General features: G+C 39.0%; 1 protein-coding gene across 3 annotated transcripts in view; it reads right to left on the bottom strand.

Moving 5' to 3' along the window:
• Positions 1-16,202, bottom strand: part of PRKAA2 (protein kinase AMP-activated catalytic subunit alpha 2) — a 65,118-nt gene extending 48,916 nt beyond the window's left edge. Inside the window, exon 1 of one of the 3 annotated variants that reach the window (XR_006601759.1) lies at positions 15,996-16,199. Coding sequence is in view for 2 of the 3 variants with exons in the window: in XM_045064592.1 (XP_044920527.1) it covers positions 15,996-16,089 (94 nt within the window). In the remaining variant the exon portion in view is untranslated. Of the gene's footprint in view, positions 1-15,995 lie in introns of all 3 variants that reach the window. The other 2 variants (XM_045064592.1, XM_004751619.3) reach the window with 2 other exon arrangements.
• Between the last annotated feature and the right edge of the window lie 3,253 nt (positions 16,203-19,455).

Genomic DNA, 19,455 nt, shown 5'->3' with positions numbered 1-19,455 from the left:
GCCTAAACATGTATCAATCATTAGCTGAAAAAAAATCACTTGACCAAATTAGTAGACAACATAAAAGATGTTTATCAAGGATATGATAATATGACAATTATTCCTGAACAGTGATTTCATACTTACAAATGTAGAATATCTTAAATAAAATAAGCCTTATAAAGATCAAAGTTTTTAAAAAGCAGTATACTATGTGTTTACAACATTGTGAAATTCCTAAGTATAACTCTGTAAGACAATGAAAAACCCAAAGCTCTAATGTTATGTCAGTGGATACCTGTTTACAGTATTGTTCACAGATTCAAAATAACTTAAATAAAAACGAATGGGTGCTCTAGAAATCTATGGTTGATGATTCAAAAAGTGGCCCTTTTGGGTGCCTGGGTGGCTCAGTCTGTTAAGCATCTGCCTTCAGCTCAGGTCATGATGCCAGGGTTCTGGGATTAAGTCCCGCATATGGCTTCTTGTTCAGCAAGGAGCCTGCTTCTTCCTCTGCCGGCTGCTCCCCGTGCTTGTGCTCTCTCTCTCTGACAATTTAATAAATAAGGTCTTAAAAAAAAAAAAAAAAAAGTAGCCTTAGTAATGACAAAAATCTGAAAAGTAGGAAAAAACATTATTTCTAAAATACTTAAAGGATATGATTTTGAGTATGTATGCTTACCCATACAGCAATATGCTATGAATAGAAAAAGACATGTATAGGAATGTGTAAAGCATAGGCTCAGTCATTAAGTGTCTGCCTTCAGCTCAGGTCATGATCCCAGGGTTCTAAGAGAGAGCCCCGCACAGGGCTCCCTGCTCCACAGAAGACTGTTCTCCCTCTCCTACACCCCCTGTTTGTGTTCCGTCTCTCGCTGTGTCTCTCCCTGTCAAAAATAAATAAATAAATAAAATCTTAACAAAAAAATGTGTAAAGCAGCAATATTCATAATAAGCAAAATGTAAGAATTACCCACAGGCCTGTCAGTATCAGAATGGATAAAAAGGGGCACCTGAGTAGCCTCAGTGGGTTAAGCATGTGATTCTTGACCTCAGCTCAGGTCATGATCTCAGGGTTGTGAGTTCAAGCCCCTCCACAGTGGGCTCCACACTGGGAGTGGAGCCTAATTAAAAAAAAAAAAAAAAAAAAAAAAGGATAAATAATGGTATAGTCTTAATGTAATAATATACAGCAATGAGAATTAACAAATTACAACTAAATGCTGCAATGTGCAACAGACACAAGTTGAAGTGAAAGAAGCCCGTACATGACACAAGTTGAAGTGAAAGAAGCCCGTCACAAAATAGCTACTGTTTCTACAAAGTTTTTTGTTTTGTTTTGTTTTTTTAAATATTTTATTTATTTAGTTGTCAGAGAGAGAGTTGTCACAAGCAAGGGGGAGCAGCAGACAGGAGAAGCAGGCTCCCTGCTGAACAGGAAGCCCCATGTGGGACTTGATCCCAGGGCTCCAGGATCATGACCCAAGCCGAAGGCAGACACTTAACTGACTGAGCCACCGAGGTGTCCCTCTACAAACTTAAGGTGAAACTAATTGGACAGTAGTTACCCCTGGTGGGGGTGGAAGATGGAAAGAGTAACTAAAATGGGGCTCAAATAGGGGCTTTGTGGGATGCTGGTCATTTTCTGTGTCTTTAGTGATTTTATGTGTCTGTTTAGTTTGTGAATATTCACTAAACCTAAGATTATAGGTTTAAAAAAATCACTTAGAATGTATGTATCTTTGTATATGTGGTAGAGCTTAATAAAAAGGTTAAGAAAGAATGTTTGGATAACATTCTATCCATACTTAGGCTCTGACAAGTCAGCAAGCAGGGCCTTGACAAGCAGCAGCCATCCTTACTCAATTGTATCAAGAGCTTTCACTCTGGAGTCAGGAGAGTCATCTGAGGCACATATGTTCCAACCTCTACCATCTCCAGACTTCTGCCAAAATAACACAAGGCTCCTTTCTTCTTCACCCATGGTGAAACAAAATACAGACTCATTGCTTTTCTCCAAATTTCCTTTCCCTGAAAGCCCTTTAAAGTTCTCTAAAGAATAGTTCTGAACAGGAAGCAAAAAGACTTTATTCCTTTTTATCCACCACTGATTAAACAAGTTCTGTTAAGTGCTTTATATGTGTCTTATTTAATTCCCAGAACACTATAATGTAAATATTATTACAACCAGTTTAAAGAAATTCAGAATTAGACAACAGTGAGTGGCAAGATGCTATACCTGCCTGCAGTGCCCAAGCTCAAAATTCACATTCTTTTACCTCCCAACTATCAGCCTCTCTTGATTATAACATAACAAGAGTGTTTACTCCATGTTAATTGTTTTAACTCCAGCGCTTGAGTTGAGAAATTAGGGCAATGAAGGAATGAAGCTTAATTGTGATAGGCTAAGGAAGGAGGGACAAAGGATGAGAAGAGTCAAGTAAGGAAAACTGCTGTGTTCTGACAAAATGCAGGCTGGGGTAAGGCTGTACCCTTCGCTGTGGATCAGACAGGTTAAAGGTATTTATCAAGAGCTGCCAAATGTCAAGAAAATCAAACATGGACTCAAACAGTCCCACAGTACAGTATGTAACATTCACTCATATTTTTATTAAGAGAACAAACTCATATACTTGAAGATCTTTTTCTCCTAGTTGTTTTTACCCTCTGAGCAGCCATTTGTTCATTCATTCACTTGACAAATATTTTCTGAGTACCTAATGTGTACTAGGAATTCCTCCAAATGCTGAGAAAACAGGTATAAATGGAACTTATATTCAGGTGGAGAATACAAACAAACATAATATAATGGAGAACAATGAAAATAAAGTACCAAATGAGTGACAGGCTGGAGGTGGGAAAATGTGCTATTTTAAATAGATCAGGAAAGCCTGAAGGTGTGAATTTTTGGCAAAGGCTGTTCAGCTAACTTCTTTGAGAACTGATTATGTGATATGTTGTATTCAGCTTCATTTTTAAAAGTAATGTTTATACTGGCTTTACACTGTAAAAGTGTTCAAGTATTTCTCAATAGAGCTTATATAAAAAATAAGGTAAAACTGTGGAATGACTTAGCATTCCAAAACAAAATGAGAACCAAACTAATTTTTTTTTTTTTTTTTTATCCCTAGGGCCTTTAAACTTTCATTTCAGTGGTTACCCTAGAGATTACAACAAGCATCTCTGGCTTACCAGAAATCTAGTATAAATTAGTATCTTTACCATTTCCTAGACAATCAATGACTTCAGAACACTTTGGCTCTGTTTCATCTCCCACTTTTTCTGTTGTATTTTACTCCTATATATGTTTATATCACACAAAACATTATTATTTTGTATAGTCAGCATCTATTTAGTTACCCCATATTTGACCCTCGAGATGTTCTTCATCTCCTCCTGCTTCCATCGGGGGAAGCATGTTTTTGTTCTGTCTGAAAGAATGCCCTTTGATGCTCTGTTTACTGTGGGTCTGCAGGTGACAAGTTCTCTCAAATTATGCTAATCTTAAATGTATTTTGCCTTTAATTTTGAAGGATATTTTTGTTGGGTACAAAATTATAGGCTGGTGGTTCACTTCTTTCACCTCCCTGAAGATCCCATTCCATTGTTTCCTTGCTTTGTTGAAAAAATTGGCTTATTGTTCCTTTGAAGATAGTATCTCCTGGCTACTTTTAAGATTCTCTCTTCAGGGGGGCCTAGGTGGCTCAGTGGGTTAAGCCTCTGCCTTTGGCTCAGGTGATGATCACAGGGTTCTGGGATCGAGCTCTCTGGTTGGCAGAGAGCCTGCTTCCCTCTCTCTCTCTCTCTCTCTCTGTCTGCCTCTCTGCCTACTTGTGATCTTTCTGTCAAATAAATAAATAAAATCTTTAAAAAAATAAAAAAAAATTCTCTCTTAACATCTTCTCTCATTTCTGCATAGACAGATTCAGTCCACTCCAGTATAAAAAAACCTCAAGCAAAGGGAACTAATTTTCAGAAGTTTTCCAATGATGTACCTAAGAATTATTTTCCTCTATTTTTTTCTGCTTAGGTTTCACAGAGTTCTGAATCTGTGGCTTGACACGCTTATCAGTTTTGGAAAACTTTCTGCCATTATCTCTTCAAATACTGTTTCTTCCCCATTCCCTCTCTCCTCCCTCTGGAAATGCATAGTGTCCAAATCTGTATGATCATCAGTAGTCTTGGGTTCAAAATAACATGCATGATCACAGGGCACAAGAGGTAGTGACCTAACACCAGTTTTACTTAGTGTCTTAGAAAGATTTGGGACTAGAAACACAGCATATCAGTATGGCAGAATCAAACTCATCTTTACCAGTTCTTAAAACATCCAATCCTTGCCTCCAGACCCCACATCACACACGCAGAGTAGGTTGTGGGGGATGACACTCACATGAATGGATACCATCTATTCCAGCATTTGTATGTCTCAAACAGTAAGCACATCAAATAACTGCCCATTCATGAAGCTTCTAAGCCTCCCACAAGGGGGTGCACTGAGTCAGAAGAGACATCATAAAGGGAAGCTGGAATATCTTTTTCTGTACAAGTTTTATAATCGTGGAATCATGAAGTAGTAATACAGTTCCTTGGAGTATTACATGTCCCTTAAGAGACCTCTCAGTCCAGCTGTAATTTAATAATCACAGGTTATTTTCAAAATAAATATTGGTATTATGGTAATAGAACTGAGAAACCACATTTATCTTGGAAACTTTCTCAAAAGAAGGTAAGCCTTCTTTTGTCATCTTTCCATAGGGGAAAAGGATCCTAAGCCTATAAGGAACTGTTAACCTATAGGTTCCAATAATACATGTTAGACTTTTCACTGTTTTTCTACAGGTGATTTTAGACTGTTTTTCTGTAAAGGTAGACTTTACACTGTTTTTTTATACTTTCTATCGTTTTGCCTCCCTTTGTTTCAGTCTGGATATTTCTTCTGACCTATATTCTTGTTCACCAATTCTCTCTTCGACAGAATCTAATCTGCTGTTAAAGCATCCATGGAGTCCTAACTCAATTATTATATGTTCCAGTCACAAAATTCCTTTATTTATTTATTTTTAGAGATTCCAGATCTCTGCTAAAACTCTCCATCTTCAACACAATAATCCAGTTAAAGTGCACGAAGTGCATGTCTAGTAATTTTAACATCTGATTCACCCATGAGTCTATTCCTATTATCTTAGTATCTCCTGGAATGTTCAACATTGTACATGAAAAAGCTTTAGAAGCTCCAGGTGGTATGATCTTCCTCCAAAGAATAAAAATAGGAGGCGTATCATCTTAATAAGTGTGTAATTAACCTGATTCTAAAAAGAATTTCAGTCCTCAGAGGGCTGCAACCAGAAACCCAACTGTTTACCAGTGGCTCTCATCCTTAATTAGTTGTGAACTCCAACAGCTTTCTCTCCAAGACTCAACTTCTGCTTATCTCCTTTGCCTTTCAGCAACTGCTGTTTGGCTTCTTATGTGTATCATAATTACAAATTAGCAAATGGCTCAAACAGAAAAGCCAAACAAAAAGCAGACCTGCTCTAGTGCATTTTTCTTCTCACTGGGAAGATATTGACCACCCAAGTCCTGGCTGACTTCAAACAGATTTTTACATTATCCAGGTTTTATAATTTTTTTTAAAGATTTTATTTATTCATTTGACAGACAAGAGGTCACAAGAAGGCAGAGAGGCAGGCAGAAAGAGAGAGGAGGAAGTAGGCTCCCTGCCCAGCAGAGAGACTGATGCAGGGCCCGAACCCAGGATCCTGGGATCATGACCTGAGCTGAAGGCAGAGGCTTTAACCCACTGAGACATCCAGGTGCCCCTCCAGGTTTTATCATTTTTTTTTAATTGTTCTTGACTACAAGGTTGATTTAACACAAGTCTGAAGTCATAACAGGTGTGGAAATTAATCACATCAGAAAAACTATTTTTGCAATATTAGAATATTAAAGTTTAAAAAGACTTTATAAATTATGTATGCCAACCTTCCACTCAAAACTGGAATTTTGTGGGGAACCAGGGTGTTTCAGTCAGTTAGGCACCTACCTTTAGCTCAGAGCATGATCTCCAGGTCCTGGGATCAAGCCCCACATCAGGCTTCCTGCTCAGTAGAAAGTCTTCTTATCCCTCTGCACCTGCCCTCCCCACCCAGTCATGTTCAAGTGCATGCACTCTCTCTCTCCCTCAAATAAATAAATCTTTTTTTAAAAACTGAAATTCAAAAAGTATATAAATAAATAAATAAATAAAAATTGAAATTTTGTAGTAAGAATCTTGATGACCATCTAGAATATAAGTAAATATGTCAATGACAGAAATCTTACATCTTTTTTTTAAATTTTATTTATTTATTTGAGAGAGAGATTGTGAGAGTGGAGAGGTCAGAGGGAGAACAGACTTCCCACTAATCAGAGAGCCCAATATGGGACTCGATCCCGAGGCTCCAAGATCATGACCTGAACTGAAGGCAGTTGCTTAACCAACTGAGCCACCCAGGCGCCTTTTTTTTTTTTTAAGATTTTATTTATTTATTTGAGAGACAGAGGGGAGGGGGAGGGAGGATACAGAGGAAGAGGGAGAGGCAGACTCCCTGCTGAGCAGAAAGGCCAATGTAAGACTCAATCCCAGGACCCTGGGATCATGACCTGAGCCGAAGGCAGACCAACTGAGCCACCCAGGTGCCCCAGTGGTACCATTCTTAAACAAGTTCCTTGACAGACAAATCCTCATTATTCTGGATAATTTGCCTCCCTAAAATATTTACCCAATAGTCACAGCTGTATCCTTCAAAACATCACTGAATATGGTGACTCCTTTTCCTAGATGATGGTACGTTAGCTATTCAAAAACTGCTATTACACTTAAAAATACATGTTCTAATAGTACAAAAAATGTTTGCTTTACACTATCTCATACAGCATTCTTTTGGGGCTCGCCTTATTGGTCATTCTCTCAATGAAATATAATTGGCCAAGTTTTTCAAATTGTAGCATCAAGAAATGAACTCAATATTCAAACTTAAGCTTAATACAAACTACAGCAAGAACTATGATCCCTCTAAAACTACCAATTAATATACATCTATTTCCACTCCAATAACAATTTTTACATTTGAAGCACTTAAAACATATACTTCCTAAGCTTGTGGTAAGTTAAAACCCCAGCATCTCAGGAACTACTATCAACTGTTCTACTTTTATGTGCCTGCTTTTTGTTTTTAACTTAAGTGCTAGATTTGACACCTGTCCTTATTAAATTTCAACTTCTTGGATTTTGCCTAGCAATCCAAGAGTCAATATAAATTTAAATTCTGCTTCTGTAATTTGTCTATTAATTACCTCATCTAGCTTTGTACCATCCCCAATAAGAAATATTACTATCATTATTAAAGTAAATGTCCAAGATTTCCCTTTAGGATGACACCTACTTTCCTTGGGAATAGTTATTCAGCAGCAATAAGCCACAAAGAGCACATTTCTTCATCTTATCCACAAAGCTACTGTAAAACATAAAGTCAAATTCTTGCTGAAATCAAGTTTACAGCATACAGTATACCTGTCATGTCATCTAACTGTGAATTAGTAAAGCACTAAGGACAGCCTGGTGTAAATCTGAGTAAAAGGTAGATTTATCATATATTTGGCTTCAAATTCAAATGTGAGACAAGACTGAGTTAGGTAAATTCTCAATGATTACTTCCCACATTGTTTTAAATTAGTAAATCACCTATAGTAGTATCACTGCCACATTTTTAACTCTGGTAAAAATATTTTGCTTTAAATCCAACATGACTAAACACAGTAAATGTTAAATATATTTTAATTTTATTATCTCATTAACTAAGTCTGGAAGAAGTGAATTATGGAATAATTTATAGTGCCAAGTCATACTCAAACATATTTAAGAAGAAAGTGAAGTTAACTAATATTTATGGTATGTATCAAGCAAAGTAAGAATTTGGAAAAAAATTATAGTATATTTAAAATTTTTAATTCCAGATTTTCAATTATGACAGCTAGATAATTACCTTGTTACTAATTTGAAATTTAGGAATTGAGTGATGTTAAAAGAGAGCACATGAGTCGTGTTTTTAATACTACATAAAATTATATGAATAATATGAAGAAAAAACTCTGAAAAAAGCGTTTTCATAAGTCAATACATTGGCATTCACAATGAGACATGTTTATTGCATGATTTGATAATTTCTTTAACCATATAAAAGGTTGTTTAAAAACAAATCTAAGGGCAGAATTAAAAGGATTATTACCATTCTAAAAACAAAGCCACCAGTTAAAGAAATATGGTGAAATTTATCAGAGGCAAGGCAAACATGGTTAAACATAAGACAGCACTTAAGCAAGAATACTGTCCCCTTGAAGGGGTGAAAACATTTCTATTATTAGCAGAGATAAGAGCTGCCTGAAATTCTTTCCTTCATACACTATACTAAAAATAAATGGTTCACTACATTTCAAAATAAACACACTGCTTTATATATGCAGTTCAGTCATTTAATAAAATCCATAAAATCAACCTGATTCAAGGTGCTCTTGTATTTGTGTCTAAGACATACCAGGTAGATTTGCTCTATTTATAACATATTCAATATTTTAGGAGTCTTGTGCCACCCACTTACTCATTACCTTTTAAAGGATTTGAGATTAGATCTTCTGCCAGGTCAAATTAAATTATCACCTTGACTTAAAAAAATTAACTACTTTATCTACAAAATACTTTCCCTATCATCAAGGAAACTACAGGAATCTTGGAAGAATAAATGGGGCAGTGTCACCATTACAAATACTACCAATACTTTAAGGAAACTGACATGGATGACAAGATAAGTGAATATTTTGGCATATTTTTACCAAAATCAAAACCAAACAACAACAGCAAAGACAACAACAAAAGGAACACACCTAGATAAAGCAGCACTGTGTCAGCACTGGAAATGGATCAAAGTCCAAAAAACTAAGGTAATTGAGATATATGATCAAACTTCAAAAATCCTAACTTATGTAGATATATTAAGAGAAGTTTATTAGGAAGACATCTTTAGCTCAAAGTACATTTTCTCTAGTTAAAAAAAAATGAACTGTATAACTGTGCTTCTTCTCTAAGTAGACAGGGCACTGAAAATGACCCATAAATAAAAACTGCCTGCTGCTGCTCACATTCTCTTCCTTCTAACTTTTGCTTCTTCCTTTCAGGAGATCTGTGATTGCTAGCATAGGATCTAGAATAGAAATTACATGTTCACACACATGCATTGGGAGCAGTGTATGGGAGAGGGTGACAGTGAGCAGCATCTAGAGACTGAGAGTTTTCTGACCATATCAGGATGAATTATAAAAGGAGACCAGAGAAAAACAAAAAGCATAAGATAGTAAACTCTTCCTACCCTTCATTAAATAAATTTTGGTCTCAAAACCAGATCACAGGTTATTCTCAGAATTCAGCTAATTGTGAGTTTAAGTACACAGTAAGTACATAATTACATAAGATTACATAAGAGTTAAGTATTTATGAGTATCTTTTCACCTACATTTTTTCATGTTCTTCTCACAACAGTGTAAGCGAACATATGTTATTATTTTCTTTTTTACAGATCAAGTCTAGTTTAAGGCCACACAGCTGGTTTACAACATAGCAGAAGTTCCACATCAGGTCTTCCAAATCCATTGTTCTTTGTAATATATACAATGTTGTCTCTGTGGACTTACCCTGAACTTATCCCCCATTTATAACATTGTTTCTTATGGGAAAATATCTTTTCAGAGTCAGTGAATTGATTACACAAAATGAACAAAATCCATTCAGAAATTAAGGACCAAATTACCTATGTTGAAATCATATTAATGATATTTAAGTCAGCAAAAAAAAAAAAAAGGCTTTATTAAGAGCCTTTTGATTTGTGATTAGATCTTCTATAAGTCAAATTAAATTATCATCTTGATTTAAATTAACTACTTTCTCTACAAAATACTTTCCCTGTCATCAAGGAAACTACAGGAATCTCAGAAAAATAAATGAGGGCAGTGTCACCATGACAAATACTACCAAATATTTTAAGGAAAACTAACATGGATGACAAGATAAGTGAATATTCACCTAATTTTTGAGAGAATCACTGAACTGATTTTGATTCAACACTAACCTTCTAATAGTTGAGAAGAAATAGAACTTTACTACTCGGAACTACTATTTAACACTCATTTAGAATTTGCATAATTTTAAAAGTAAAATCAATTCAGCTAATAACTTAAATGAATATTCATTTTTTAAAAAGATTTTTGAATATTCATTATTATTTCCCTTTCACTCTTATTCATTTTTCAGATGGGGGGGATTACATGACTTATCCAAAAAGGACTAGCGGATTTTAATAAAAAACTAATAATTAAGTATTACGTAACAACAAAAATAAGTTAGTCATTTAGAACTTTCTTCAATGCACACATCCAAAACACAATGGCAGATTATTAGAGCTCTGTCTCAATGTTTCTATCAGAACTGAAGGCATTTCTAAACACAGCAAACATTTCTTAACACTTAACACATGGATACAGAACTGACTCACAAGAGCCATGTACATAGTTATCTCCACAATACTGCCACTCACCTGTATGGCAATTTATCTTTAAAAAAATCTAGAAGGAAAAATTAAAAATATCCATTTGGGGGAATTAAATCTTTTTTAAAATCAGTTTAATGATAAAGGCCCTAATATATTATTTGTTCTAGTGCTCTCCTTCAGGAGAAAAAGAAAACAAGCCCCAGGGAGGTTAAATGTCTGTTCAGGACTATGACACTACATGGAATCAAAAAACAATCATAACAAGGGCCCAATATGCCACATTCAGGTCCCACTACCAATATACAACATTCAGATCCACCAACTGACCAGATATTTGTCAAATTTTCAATTTATCATTTAGAACTTGGTATTTACATTTCAAAGAAGGTAAAACAGCTTGTTTTTTTTTTTTTAAAATGTAATAAAAATTCCATCAGTTTATCTTTCCTATTATATCTCAAAAATAAGTGAGGAATTAGTAAAATAAATACTTGATTTCTTGAAAGCCAATTCTGTGGGTCATTCAAGTAACTCTGAAAAACAGAGAAGGTAATTCCTTGATGAGACTTTACTGGCTAGAAAGAGGCTAGTGTGATTGCAAAGTATCTCTTGGTGTACAATTCTGATGAAGAATAAATATTTCATAAAGCAAATCTATCAGTACTCACCTTGAAAAAGTAGGCTTCTTTTTAAATAAATAATTAGCATTCTATTACATGTATTTTTTCTTGAACCAGTCTTTTCATAACACAAGGAACAAATCTATTCTTCCAGCATTTCTATCACCTTTACTATTTAGGTAAGAACTGAACAAGTCTAATTACAAGAGCTCATAAATAGCAGTTCTACCCTGTCCTGAAAAGAGTATGACCTAAATCAATGTGGAGAAAAAATTTAAGTAAGAAAAAGCATTACTTTTAAATCCTAGAAGCCCCCATAATTTGTTTTGATAGCACTCCTCTGGAAATCTAACAGAACAACAGAACAATGAAGAAAATCAGTTTAGAACATTTAAAATAAGCCTTCCATTATTTAACACCAAATAGAGGATTTCTACATATTTTTTACATATGATTTCTACATACTTTTTAAAAATAACTGGAGGGGCACCTGGGTGGCTCGGTTGATTAAGTGGCTGCTTTTGGTCATGAAAGTCATGATCTTTCTGGGTCCTGGGATCAAGTCCTGGTATCTGATTCCTTGATCAGTGGGGAGCCTGCTTCTCCTTCTCCCTCTGCTACTGTTCCCGGCTCGTTCTCTCTCTCTTTCGCTCTCTCTCTCCCTCTGTGTCAAATAAATAAATAAAATCTTTAAAAAGAATGAAAATTACTTGAAATGAGTGCAATCAAATGAAAATTATGCCACTCTGAATTTTCACTTATTGTACCCAACTTCAGTCTATAAACTGGTACATCTACAAGGGAAGTTAATTTTTTCAAAATCTACAATTAGCCTAACAGTTAAGAGAAAAGGCAAAAAAAAAGCCTATTTATTCCCCCATCTCCATGTTTTTACAGCCATATAAAACTAAATTATCTATGGGATGTCTGGGTGGCTTAGTTGGTTAAGTGTCTGCCTTTGGCTCAGGTCATGATCCCAGGGTCCTGGGATAGAGTCCTACATCAGGCTCCTTGCTGAACAGGGAGCCTGTTTCTCCCTCTGTCTGCAGCTCCCCCTTGCTCGTGCATTCTCGTGCACTGACAAATAAATGAAATATATATATATATAAAACAACTAAATCACCTATTACATTTTTTAGTAAAAACTAACTTTACAAAGTCTAAATCTATGTAATAATTAAAAGTGCAAGTGTTTTCAATACATACATTTCAACACATACTATGCTGGGACAACTGGATAGTCATTCAAAAAGCTGATCTTAGAACCTCATCTTATACCATACTCAAAAATCAACTCAAAATGGGTCATATACTTAAACGTAAGGGCTGAAACAATAAAAATGAGAAGACTTTTAGAAGACAACTTAAGAGAAAATCCTTGAAACCTAAAGCAAAGATTTCTGGGCTGTAACACCAAAAGCAAGGTCCATAAAAAGAAAAAAAAAATCAATAAATTGGACCTTATGAAAATTCAAAACTTTTATACTTCAAAAGACACCATTAAGAAAATGAAAAGTCAGATTAGTAGAAAATATTTACAAATTTCATCTAATAAGGAACTCGAATCCAGAATTTACAACAAATTTTTATAATTCTTCTCATGAGATAAGCAAAAGATAGGAACAGACATCTCACCCAATAAGATATATGAATGGCTAATAAGTACCTGAACATGTTCAATATAATTACTCATTAAGGAAATGAAATTAAAGCCTCATGGGACATAATTTCACACCCATTAAAATGCCTTTAAAACAGACTACAACAAATGTTGGTGAGGATGTGGAGAAAGGAGACCCCTCATTCACTGTTGGTAGAATTGTAAAATGGTAGGACCATTCTTGAAAATAGTTTGCAGTTTCTCAAAAAGCTAAACAGGAAACTACGATATGACCCAGCCATTCTTCTCCTAGGTATCTAACCAAGATACATAAAAACATGTGCCCAAAGACTTGCATGCAATTAGTAGTGGCAGCATTATTTATAACAGCCCATAAGTGAAAACAACTGGTGAAGGTATAGACACAGGTGGCATATCCACACAATGGAATATCATTCAGCAATAAAAAGGAAGAAACTCTTGACACATGCAATCTCATCCATAAACCTAAAAACACTGTTAAAGGAAATATGAAAGACTCCATATTGAATGATTCCATTTATCAGAAGTGTCCAGAGAAAACAAGTTTATACACACAGAAAACAGATTAAGGGTTTCCTGAAGCTGCTGGTAGGAACAAAGATGAACTATAGCATGAAGGATCTTTACTGTGGCAATAAAACTGTTTCAAAATTGATGTTTGTTCCATCTACGGTGACGGTTGCATCATTTAGTAAAGTTACCAAAAAAATCACTGAATTGTACATTTGGAATGGGTGAAAAATGTGTAAAATATACCTCAATAAAGGTGTACTTTTATTTTTAAAAATACATGTTCTTTTATTTCTTGTCCCCTGAAAAATTAAATAACTGAAATGTAGCAACTTCCATCATTTTTATTGAACAATGGTACTAATTCCAATCTTGGTAGGAAATCATAGCATAAATTAGAGGGGCTCTAACATAGTGTTAAAAACACCCTTCTGACTGGTTGCTCGCTAGACTGGGTCCTCCAGGAAAAAGATTTCTCATAAACCAATGTGCCTTCCATTGGTTTATATTTTAAGAAGCCAATGCCTGGATGCCGCACAAGAATATATGCAAAAGAGATTTACATCGGCCTTTGACAATGGGCCAATTGATCTGATGGGTGTTTTAGTCTACATACAGAGTACAGTAAAAGAATTCAAAAAGACAAACATTCTAACACCGTTTGAAAGGATGTAGGCAAAATTATGTAATTTTGAGAGTGTACATACCCAGATGGCAAAGGCACAGTTTGCTTAAGTATCTGTATAATATGGTAACACAGTAGTCCTCAGTAATGATATTTAATGACAGGTAACCTTCCAGGCATAATGCCTGGATCTTCCTATATTCATTCTGAACAGATTCTCTTAGCTATCCACTCAATTTATGAAGTCTTTTATAAATACCCCAGGACTTTATCGCCCACATAGGACTTCAAAGACTTTAATAAACTTAGCAGGGTTTTTTTTAAGTTTTTATTTTCATTTTTTTTTAAGATTTTATTTATTTGACAGAAAGAGACACTGCGAGAGAGGGAACACAAGCAGGGGTAGTGGGAGAAGGAGAAGCCGGCTTTCCGCTGAGCAGGGACACGTGCAGGGCTCAATCCCAGGACCCTGGGATCATGACCAGAGTCAAAGGCAGACACTTAATGGCTGAGCCATCCAGGCGCCCCAGCTTTTCAAATACCACCTTGACTGTGAGACTTTGCCTGACCACTTTACTGAAAATGGTTAACTCACAAAACTCATTCTCCCTTCCCCCACTCATTTTTCTCAGTAGCACTAAACATACTACATATCTCACATACATATTCTGATTATTTTTTGTGTTCCCCTACTGGAATACGCGCTCCACAGAAGGAGAGATTTTAATGTGGTTTATGTTCCTTACTGTATACCCACTGCCTAAAACAGCGTCTAGCACAATGTAGGTGCTCAATAAGGGTTTTCCAAATAGAAGAGCGTCAGCTATGTGGAAGTAAATAGAAGCTGATCTCTGCCATAGAAATGAATGAATCCCTTCTACCTATTCAGCATGCAAGGCTTGAGGCTAAATTACGAGTTTTAAAAGGAAATAGAGGCCTGAGAGTAAAATCTCCAGAATGCCTACCCAACATCTTTACAACAAAAAGAAAAAAAAAGGGGGGGGGGGGGGAGCTAACGTTTGACTTATAATTCTGAATTTACAACAATCAAACGTAAAATATTAATAAGCTGGCTCTAGTTCAGAAGACAGGGCCAATTAATTAAATCCCATGTGACTCATAAACAGCCAAAAGGGGAAAAGTTCAATACTTAACTAGTAACAAGTTAAAAAAAAAAAATTTTTTTTTTTTTTTTTAAACAAGCCTGTTTTTCTACACCCAAAATGGGATCCCATCACCGAGACCTCAGCAAAGTATGTCTTAGCAGTTCTGGCGGCCTCAGTCCTGAACGCTCCCAGGTCCAACCCCAAGGAACCTCTCCCCATCCCAGAAGGCTTCCTAGGCTTCCTTCCACAGGCCAAGCCCCCTTCAGACCCACAGCTCTTGTCAAGGCCTGAGCCCATACAGGGGCCTTCCTGCGTCCACGCCCCCACCTGCAGGCCCCCGGAACCTGCTCCAAAGCGTCGGCCCCAGCAACCCCGCCGGAGTGCTGGAGCACGAACGAGTCGGACGGCAGAGCCGTCCCCGGCCTGGCCAGAACTGGAAGACATTTTACACTTCATCCTGGTTCTGCCCATTTCTGCGTGACCTTGGGTACATTCCCAAGCCTCTAGGGGTCCGCGTTTTCTCACCGTCTAGGTGAGGACAACACCTGCACGGAGCGGCTGTGAGGATTAAATGAGATCCCACGCGAAGCACCCAGCGGGGCGCCTGGCGCGCTGGAGACTCAGTCACGAGCGGCGGGTACTACCCCGGCGCTGCCCACACCGTCTCAGCGGGAAGGCGCCCTGCCCAACAGCCGGACCTCCGGCTTCACGCTCCCGGGCTCTCAGGTCCGCGAGCGCCCCGCAGACCCCGGGACTCCCGTCGTCCCCGCCGCCGCCCTTCCCCGCTCCGCCGCCCTCGCGGGGCTCCCGGGCCCGCTCCACCTGCCGCCAGGCCCGTGCCCGCCCGCGGCCCTGGGAGCCGGGCTCCCGCCGCTCGGCCCGGCCTCCCGCGAGCAGACAGCCCCGCGCGGCGGCCTCGGGCGCGTACTCAACTCTTCACTTTGCCGAAGGTGCCGACGCCCAGCGTGTCGCCCAGCACGTAGTGTCCGATCTTCACGCGCCCGTCGTGCTTCTGCTTCTCAGCCATGTTCGGCGCGCGCAGCCTCGCTCCGCCGCGGGTTCCTCAGTGCGAGTGCGAGTGCGGCCGCTGCCGCCGCTGCCGCCGCGGGCTCTTCAGTGCGGCCGCCGCCTACCCACAGTGCAGCGGGCTCGCGGGGGAGGGGGGGCAGGCGGGGGAGGCCCGAGACGCCGAGGGGCGCGAGGCAGACTCGGCGCGCGGGCGGTGGCGTGGGGGCGTCCGGGCGCGAGTGGCGGCCTCGGCGGCTGTGGGCCGGGCGGGGCGGCGGAGGGGACGAGGAGCGCCGGGGGCCACCAGGTGTGCGGGGGAGGGGCGGCAAAGGGACCGCCCCTCCACCTGCGGGGTCGCCGAGCGCGGGGTGGGCTTCGGGGCCAGCTGTGAGAAACGGAGCGGAGCGGACGTGGGCGCCGAGAGGGCCGGAATCTCGGCGTGCGGCGAGGTGGGAGTGGAATGTGAAGAGAAACGGGCCTGCCGCCCGAGGAGAGAGGGACGTAAAGACTAAAATGTGGGTGTACGGGGAAATCAGGGGCAGGCGGCGGTGGGGAAGGGCCCGGAACCGAGGTCAGCCTGGGAAGCGCGGCGAGGAAGTTTCTTGAGTCACGGGCGGGGTATTTCTGCTGCAGGTCCGTGGCACAGGGAGGACACGACCCTGTGCTCTCCCCGGTTCTCCTCCACGTAGAATTCTCGGTTCTCCCGTCGTGTGGATGCGCGAGCCTCCCCCCACCCTCCCCCCCCAGCTCTCCATTCTAATTTGCGCTAAGTTCTGCAATAAAGTACAGTCACGAAATGTGCTCAATTGTAATTTAGCACACGCTTGTAGAAAGTGTAGAAATAGCTTGTCCTAGAGCTGCGCGAGAGGGAAGTAGTGAAAGAAACGAGGGAAACAATGCAGTGAGCAAAGCAAATCTATAGAGAGCACAAAGAGAATGGTAAAGAGCAAGGGCAATAGAAGGGCACAGTTGAAGAGAAGCAGAAGTCGGGAAGAACGGGAAACGTGACGCCCAGGCAGAATATTAAAAATCGACCAGAAATTCGTAATGAATTATCACTTCCCACTCTCCTTTCCTTTCTTCCTTCCACCTTGTCCTAGTCTTCAGTGTTGCCTTCCACGGCTCAAAAAGTATTTGCAGATCGGAAATAAATGTTTAAGGATTAGCTGAACATTTTTAACATTGTACATGACCCTAGAGTTTCAAGGTCCTGTTCCCCGAACAAGAAGCCTCTTATCATACTGTGTATGTATGAAGAGAGAAATGCATTGATCAGGAACAATACGGGATGATAGAAGTTTGTTTTCTGAGGAGTGGTAAATATACAAATGGCAAACAGACATCCCTTCTTGTTTAGACACCGAGACAATCTGATGAGAGATGATCACAGTTTATAAATTATAAATATCACAGCTGTTGAACAGAGGCTATTTTTGTTCATTCTTGGGATCATCTTTCTTGCTGACAAGAAGTATCATTTAAGAATCACTCTGCCTAGCTGGCAATTTGGAGAAAATAGCCAGTTATTTTTGATGATGAACCTTCATTGGTTAAGGGTCTCTCCTTCAGTATCCATTCAAGTGAGTAAGAAAACAAAATACCTATTTTTGATTTTGAGATATAAGACATATGTCTGGGGGCGCCTGGGTGGCTCAGTTGGTTAAGTGTCTGCCTTTGGCTCAGGGCTCAGGTCTCGATCCCAGGATCCTGGGATTGAGACCCACATTGGGCCTCTGGTTAGTGGGAGCCTGCTTCTCCCTCTCCGTGCTGCTTCCCCTGCTTGTACTCTGTCAAATAAATAAAATATTAAATTAAAAAAGAGTAGCATGTCTGTTTCTTGTTCTAATATACCTTTAAAAGACATTGAAAAGTCTTGTATTGTTCCTCAGATAGACCTGAAGGCAGATTATAAACAGAGATTTTTAAACCATTTTACATGCTATCTTAACTATTCACTGATAATTACAACTTAAGTTATTATATACTTCATAACTGTGATCCTTACCTAGCAACTGTGAACAACCTTGTAGCTTTAATATGCCAACAAAAATATGACACTTTGTTGATTAAAAAGTTCATTTAGGGTGCCTGTGTGGCTCAGTCGGCTGAACATAAATATCCGCCTTCAGCTTAGGTGATGATCGCAGGGTCCTGGGATAGAATCCTTCATAGGGCTCCCTGCTCTGGGGAAGTCTGCTTCTCCCTCTCTCTGCCCCTCCCCACTGTTCCTGAGCTCATGCTCTCAAATAAATAAAACCTTTTTTAAGTTCATGTAAACACAATTACCTCATTTGATTGCCATAAAAGAATCTTATTATTGCCCCCATTTTATAGATGATAAAATTTAATTTTTCACTTTCTGGCTTACCCAAGGCTAATCAACTAAGTGGTAGACTCAGAACTCATTTCCAGTTCTGACTTGTCCTTTTGTTTTTCTACTATACCACCACTGCCAAAGAAAAACAAACAAACATGGTGCTCTAAGAACATTTAAAATTTTCACAATAATAGTCTCATTCTCGTAGTTATTACTTCTAGGGCAAGCCGACAATGTATACTTTAAGCTTACATTTTTAGCTGTTTTTCTGACTTCTGTTAGCACGATTGAATGCTAAAAGGGCGAGAAGGGTGGGAAAGAACCCTTGTCACCATCAGGGGCAGCAGGCAGCCTTTTCTTGCCCACACATTTCAGATGTGATTCCCTATTGCTTCACCCTACTCAGCATTAGTTCATCAGACCATATATCGTTCAGTGCCATGCCCCTTGGAGGTCTCACCTCCACTACCAGAGATGTTCTGGTAAATATCATATTTCCCTTTTCATTATTTTTCAGTCATGTTGTACTGTCCCTGTGTTCTTTAGTACCAATCTCTATAAGCAGTGCCCCAGGCGGCCATTCAATTCTTAACCCTATCCAACTGTTACTGCTTTCCCCACTAGTATAGGGTCCTTGGGGTTATTTTATTTCAAATTCTCTATAGCAGGATCTGAATAAGAGAATAATGGAGTGCCACTAAACTAATATGCTACACTTGATTCCACCGATATTCTCAATAACCAGTTCCTTCAAGTCTTTGCTCAAAGTCACTGTCTCCATAATAAGACTTCCCCACTCTGACCACCTTATTTGATACTGCCATTACAGCTCACCCACGTCCCCCGCCCTGCACACTCCAACCTCTTAACCCTTCACAACTGTTTTCTATGGCACTTACCTTCTAATGTACTATTGAATTCCGTTGTTTGTTATGCTTTTGTTTTTTCTAACTATAAGCTTCATAAGGAAGAGGATTTTTTTCTCTGTTTTGTTCACTGTTGGATCCTTAGCCCCTAGAACAAGGCCTAGCATTATAGGCACACAAGTGGATTCAGGCTATGTGGCAT

This window comes from Mustela putorius, unplaced genomic scaffold, assembly GCF_011764305.1.
Source record: "Mustela putorius furo isolate JIRA1106 unplaced genomic scaffold, ASM1176430v1.1 tig00003853_pilon_pilon_pilon, whole genome shotgun sequence".
In the NCBI taxonomy this organism is placed as follows: Eukaryota; Metazoa; Chordata; class Mammalia; order Carnivora; family Mustelidae; genus Mustela; species Mustela putorius.
The sequence above is the reverse complement of the archived record's forward strand: the minus strand, read 5'-3'. Positions and strand labels throughout refer to the sequence as shown.